Source organism: Lissotriton vulgaris, chromosome 1_1, assembly GCF_964263255.1.
Source record: "Lissotriton vulgaris chromosome 1_1, aLisVul1.2, whole genome shotgun sequence".
NCBI classification, from domain to species: domain Eukaryota; kingdom Metazoa; phylum Chordata; class Amphibia; order Caudata; family Salamandridae; genus Lissotriton; species Lissotriton vulgaris.
This window is the reverse complement of record NC_141685.1, coordinates 108,112,754-108,119,449: the sequence shown is the minus strand read 5'-3', so window position 1 is coordinate 108,119,449 and position 6,696 is coordinate 108,112,754. Positions and strand designations below refer to the sequence as shown.

The 6,696-nt window shown below is 39.1% G+C and overlaps 1 protein-coding gene across 1 annotated transcript; it reads left to right on the top strand.

Annotated features, from left to right (window-relative positions):
- The first annotated feature begins 2,992 nt into the window (after nt 1–2,992).
- On the top strand, nt 2,993–4,671 carry LOC147737628 (uncharacterized). The gene is made up of 3 exons (XM_086939460.1): nt 2,993–3,270; nt 3,355–3,570; nt 3,655–4,671. The coding sequence occupies exons 1-3, from the start codon at nt 2,993–2,995 to the stop codon at nt 4,598–4,600; spliced, it is 1,440 nt and encodes a 479-aa protein (XP_086795586.1). The 3' UTR covers nt 4,601–4,671.
- The last annotated feature ends 2,025 nt before the right edge of the window (nt 4,672–6,696 follow it).

Here is a 6,696-nt window from a genome sequence, read left to right as displayed (position 1 = left end):
ACGGTTAATAAATTCTTCAGCTGAAAGATTTTACCTGCTCAACTTCACCAGCCGGTAAAGTGCGGAGGTAATCAGGAGATTTCAGTTCAGGGAAAAATCAGAGTTCAGACCGACAGCAGGTCAGGCCAAGGATTTGCAAGGGAAAATAGCAGCGTGCCGTCCTTTTCCCAAGGGGCAATTATGCCTCCAAACGATTTCAGTTCCTGCCCACAAAATAACTTTTAGGTAGTTTGCATGATTTCCATTGGTCAAAATCCATAGTGTAACCGTGATGTGATCGTTCTCTAACCCAAATCTTCTGGAACCCATACGTAATACCCTTGTTCAGTGGTGATTGTTCTTTAACCCCTCCCACGCTTATGACGGAACCGCTCCATCACGCCCCTCGGGTGGGCTGTGCTGGTGATGCAGCGGTTCCGTCATGGCCCGCTCGCCGCGCCTGCGCAGCGCTGATCTTGCGCCTGCGCGGCGTGTTCTATTGAGCGGGCGGGGCCATGACGGAACCACTCCATCACAAGCACAGCCCACCCGAGGGGTGTGACGGAGCGGTTCCGTCACAAGCGTCGGAGCACCGCGCGCACCCCCTCTCCCCTTAGCGCTGCGGCGGAATTGCCGCCACAGCGAAAGGGTTAAGAATGTGCAATATCACTTCCCTTCGGAAATAGTAAATACATTTGCAACTCAACGTGTCCACTCCACTCGCTCTCTTCTGAGCTTGCAACATAGTCAATACAGTTTTATTCTAACAGAAAGGATGTACATTTTTCAAACTGTAGGACAGAAACTTCAGTGATAATACTCGTAGCTTCAGTGCAATCGGGACATTTTTAGATTATTCGAAGGAAATAATGAAAGACAAAATACATTTTTGAGGCCTACATGGAAAACCACTAAATCACTATTTTCTAAAGAAAAAACATGCTAATGTTGAAAACATTAAAGAACTAGAGATGCATAAGAAATAATATAAAAACACCATTTCATTATACTTGTAAGCATAGTCTAATTACGTTTCATTAAGAAACATGCAATCACTTTCTCTCGGATTTACATCTCAAAGAAAACATAAGCAGGACTAATTTTACTTGAGCATTCTCATAATCATATTTTGTTTTAAAACTACAGACTGCATTACTACCTTTCATATTATTTTCATAGCACATTAGTAGGTTTCTCTCTCTGTCATGAATGACTTAATCTCAAACCAGTTTGTGACCCTTCTGCTTGCTTTTACGATGCAGTTTCAAACTCTCACGTGTTTCACGAGGCACACTGTTAGTCATGTTTCTTAAGTATGTATTATGTATCAGTATCACACCCAAGGGTAAGGAATTGAGTGACCAAAACACTCTTAATAAAATAATCACGCTCCGCCAGTGGCATTTAAAGCAGTGATTACAACAAGGCAGATTCCTTTGTTCAATGAAATGTCCCTTCATGGATGCCTGAAATAAGGAATAGCAGAGTCCTTTAAATGGGCAGGGGAGTACACAACATCTGATAATTCATTAAAGGAGGTACAAATACCTTACTGTGATGCCAGTCATCATCACAGGAAGAGTAAATTGTTGGTGTTGGATGCTTCTGAGAATCTGTGTCATGATACATGTGTAACTTGTGTTTCTTTCTAAATTCACTACTTTTGCTCTCACAACATTGAGTCTCAGTGGTCCCAAGTTCCCTGTCTATGCAGTATCCATGAACTGTTTTACCCCCTTGGAGTGCAACTCACTTATCATTTCTAACTCTATTTTTACAGGTCACTGAAGCAACAAAAAGAAAAATAAATGTTGTAATGTTGGAAACATTTCTATAAAGGGTTATTTTGAGGAAAGTAGAAACACTCTAAATCTCTGAAGAAAAACTAGTTCTATGCACCAGGAATGGTGAGGAATTTGGTGCAGAAGAAACTGCTGAATGTGAAAGTGATTTATCGACTTTCTTACAATCATTATTTGTTGTCAAACCTTGATGTACAATGACCAGGAACATTTACCAAGTGTCAGTTATTGGGATTGAATAGCCTCTGAAATAATAACTGTACCTGCATGTAAATTGAAAATCTACGGCAGCTACTAAATATAAGAATATTTTCACTTAAAGGAAACATTTCACGGTTGGTCAAGCAAAGAACATTGGCAACAACTGATCCTCACACAGAGCACTTGGGAATATTCAGTGTTGCAAATTCTGCCTGATGGTTTATGAGAAATGCCTTGGAGACCTAAGCCTCTCCCAGCAAATCAGTATCCGTAGACGTGATGTGATGTGACAGAAGTGTCAGGAAGGCTAATCACCTCAGTTTACACGAGCAAGCTTATGTCTCCGTCTCCTGTGATTCGGAGGAAAGAAAACATTGTATTTTAAAAAATAACTGAAAATTTTCTTCTCAGATGTCATTATAGCAAAGACACTGGATTAACATCTACAATATAGAAAGATTTGTCCCACCAACTCTGTCTCTTGGGTTGATCTATGTTGTTTCCAAGTGTGCCAGACCTCCAAAGTTAATGGTGTACCTTTTTGGGCCTCACCGGAATAGGAAGCTTAAAAAGGGCCAGTGTTACACTATTGATAATTTGAGAACTACCCTAACATGTTTTAATCCATGTTCATTACTTGTATAAAAAATGTACCTCACTTGTAAGTACTAATCCTCAAAGACCCTATCAGTGCTTTTAAAACTCCTAAATTAAATGCGATAAACTGCAGTCAGAATGAGCTTAATTCTACTTGAGGGAATCCTTGTGGGCATAACTTGGAGAAAATGAATCCATGAGGGGTATCTTAATAAAAATAAGGGGCCCCTCAGTGAAAGTTTATAAGACAAGTTAGATAGGCTGGCATCAAAGATAAGAACATTGATCTCCAAATAAAAGCTATAATTAGGTGAATGCAAATGTGAAGAAGAGCTTCAGCAGCGTAATTTAGAAGTTAATGTTGAGTTTTAACATAAACAAGTACAGACTCCGGAATTAGATTCAGACTTAAGATGGCATGTAGCCAGGAACAAACCCAACTTAGTGATACAAATAACTTGAATAAGAGCAATGAATGTGAGAACAACTTTAGTTATCAATCCCACCTCACTAAACACAAGAGAACTCATACTGGACAAAAACCGTATCAGTGTCCTGAATGCCAGAAAGGCTTCAGTCGGAAAAGCGATCTCATTCAACATGTGAGAATCCACACTGGGCACAAACCTTATCAGTGCACTAAGTGCCTGAAGTGCTTTAGTCAGAAAGACCATCTCATTCAACACGAGAGAATTCATACTGGGGTCAAACCGTATCAGTGTTCTCAATGCTGGAAAAGCTTCAGCCAGAAATCTACTCTCTTACGACATGCGGTAACTCACACGGGGCAAAAACATTATCAGTGCTCTGAATGCTGTAAAAGCTTCAGCCGGAAATTCAGCCTTACTTTACATGAAAGGACACACACGGGGCAAAAACCTTTTCAGTGCTCTGAATGCTGGAAAAGCTTCAGTGAGAAATCTGGTCTCGCTCGTCATGAGAGAACTCACACTGGACTAAAACCGTATCAGTGCTCTGAATGCCAGAAAAGGTTCAGTCACATATCTGGTCTCATTCAACATGAGAAAACTCACACTGGACTAAAACCATATAAGTGCTCAGAGTGCCAACAAAGCTTCAGTTGTAAGGCCAATCTCATTCAACACGAGAGAACTCATACTGGGCTCAAACCGTATCAGTGCTCTGAATGCTTGAAAAGCTTCAGTCATAAATCTACTCTCTCACGACATGCGGTAACTCACACTGGGCAAAAACATTATCAGTGCTCTGAATGCTGTAAAAGCTTCAGCCGGAAATTCTGCCTTATTTTACATGAAAGGACCCACACAAGGCAAAAACCTTTTCAGTGCTCTGAATGCTGGAAAAGCTTCAGTCATAAATATAGTCTCACTTGTCATGAAAGAACTCACACTGGACTAAAACCGTATCAGTGCTCTGAATGCCAGAAAAGGTTCAGTCAGAAATCTAGTCTCACTCAACATGAGAAAACTCACACTGGACTAAAACCATATAAGTGCTCAGAGTGCCAACAAAGCTTCAGTTGTAAGGCCAATCTCATTCAACACGAGAGAACTCATACTGGGCTCAAACCGTATCAGTGCTCTGAATGCTGGAAAAGCTTCAGCCAGAAATCTACTCTCTCACGACATGCGGTAACTCACACTGGGCAAAAACATTATCAGTGCTCTGAATGCTGTAAAAGCTTCAGTGAGAAATCTGGTCTCGCTCGTCATGAGAGAACTCACACTGGACTAAAACCGTATCAGTGCTCTGAATGCTGGAAAAGCTTCAGTCAAAAATCTGGTCTCATTCAACATGAGAAAACTCACACTGGACTAAAATCATATCAATGCTCTGAATGCTTGAAAAGCTTCAGTGAGAAATCTGGTCTCGCTCGTCATGAGAAAACTCACACTGGACTAAAACCGTATCAGTGCTCTGAATGCTTGAAAAGCTTCAGTCAGAAATCTGGTCTCACTGAACATGAGAAAACTCACACTGGGCAAAACCTTGTCATTGGTCTAAATGCCAGAGAAGCATCTGCTGGAGACTCAGTTTGATTCAACATGAGAAAATCCACAGGAGAAAAAAATGTATCAGTGCTCTCAGTGTGACAAAAACTTAAGTTATAAAAGCAACCTCTCTACATGACAGAGACAAGGTGGGAGAGTAAAAGGTGCTCTGAGGAGAAGCTTTCAGCATTGCAAAACCTTCACATGAAGCAGCCACAAAGACATCAATCAATTTATCGTCCAACAAACTGTTTACTGAGAAAAGCGCACAATGAGGGATAGAAATTTGTGAATTAACCTCATTCCTTAGTGACTATTTGTGGCCTCATTCCATTCCGTGTATTTTGCTTCCTGAGTGTTAATAAGCCATGGCTCTGACCCACAAGGTCCATTCGATCCTGAACTTTGAGGCCACGCCTCCAAGGATCTGGAATCCAAGTAACCTCAAACTATTTCCAGCCTTAATGAGCCTCAGCAGGTACCTGCGGCAGAAGTCCCTTTGTCGTAGGACTCTATGGGACCAACGTCTGTTCATGCCTGTGCAATTTGTGACTGATTATTGAAAAAAACTAAATGAGATGGAAGGACTGGTCATTATTCTCAGCAACATCCCACCACATTATTCTCCAGTCTCTGTGTTTCTGTGCCACTAAAGACAAGACCAACCATATGCTAACCATTCCTGTCACTACCCTAAAAAGTCCTAATGACTTCTGTTCCAATGGGACACAGCTTTGTATTACAAAGATCCACTTTAGTGACCTCTTTCCAGGTCCATTTATGTTACAAATGGAACCTACTTCCCATCTGCTGAGGATAGTTTCACAAGCTTTAAAATCACATCAGACATACCCAAGAGAGTCTCACAGATAATCTGAGTATTACATTTTTAGTACTACTAAAGAACTAAAAAATGCTTTTCACAAATTACGTGCGGCTGTTCTGCTTCTCCTATCTTTTTCTGTGTGTAGTTGTCTGCCCCGACTTCACGGTTTCCGCACACGTTAGTATAGTTTTTAGTAGTAAATGTGGAAGGGACAGAAGGAGTGGCTGTAAAATGGGGAATGCTTATAAATAAAGGGGAGGGGTGAAGGCAGAACTAAGGACGAGTTAGGGAGGGGTTTAGGGAAAAGACAGGCACTCACCCACTAAAGAGTAAGCCCATTTCTGTTTATAAACCACAACTCTAAAGTCACTAAGTCATAATGTACCTAAAACAATCGTAAATGTACTTGTGCTCAGAGGGGGATTAAGTCCAACATCACACATGGCCATCCACTGGAACTGCAGCAAACTCCCATAAATAATAATGGTGGTAGGGACATAAAATAAAACCCTATAGGAAATAATGCTAAATTAAATATTTAAAACTAGTTAAAAAATCTAAATAAATGTCATTTAATGGCAAAAAATATTTAAAAGAAAACATTTCATTATTTTTTAATGTTGTAATGCATTTTTTAAATTTAAACACTAGTATAACATGAATTATTAGTAAAGTCAAATTACATGTGTTCAGCACATTTAATAATTATTAATACATAAACAAGATGTTACTTCAGGTGGGAAACCTTTAATTTAATCTTAAGAAAAAATATAATCTTTAATATGTTCAACTAGGGTGGAAATCTCCCTGTGTAAAAATATATGGAATATTTTGAATGTTTTTTAAACTTAAAAAAATAAATCTTTTTAAGTTAAATATTATTGTAAATTAATTTGATATACTTTACATGTAGAACAAAATGCTTCAATACCTTTAACTTGTATTTTAATTAAATATGTAATTGATTTTAAAGATGTTAAAAATGTTTTTTTAAAGATTTGTTGAAAAAATCCCACTGAAAGTAAAATCCCTGTATTTTCTTATTATGTACTAAATTACTAAATTGCCTCAGATGGGACAAAGCCTTTAAAAAAGTTTTGTATTGAATTAATTGAAATATTTTTTTGAAAAGACAAAACACATTATTTTAATGTACCTTTATTTCATATGAGGTTCTATTTCTAGGTCTCGGCAAGACACTGCTTGTGCTGTCTCAAAGAGACATGCTTATCTCCTTTATGGGCTTCAGCCCACTCACAGACTTACCATTTGCTGTCTCCACCATCGATCTAATATTATTTATCCCCATTTGTCCATG

What these genes read in the sequence shown, in the direction of transcription:
- LOC147737628 (XM_086939460.1), top strand. Translation starts at nt 2,993, where the DNA reads ATGGCATGTAGCCAGGAACAAACCCAACTTAGTGATACAAATAACTTG. An exon ending in CATCTCATTCAACACGAGAG is followed by an intron (nt 3,271 to 3,354) that starts AATTCATACTGG and finishes ACGACATGCGGT; the next exon opens with AACTCACACGGGGCAAAAAC. An exon ending in TGCTCTGAATGCCAGAAAAG is followed by an intron (nt 3,571 to 3,654) that starts GTTCAGTCACAT and finishes GTGCCAACAAAG; the next exon opens with CTTCAGTTGTAAGGCCAATC.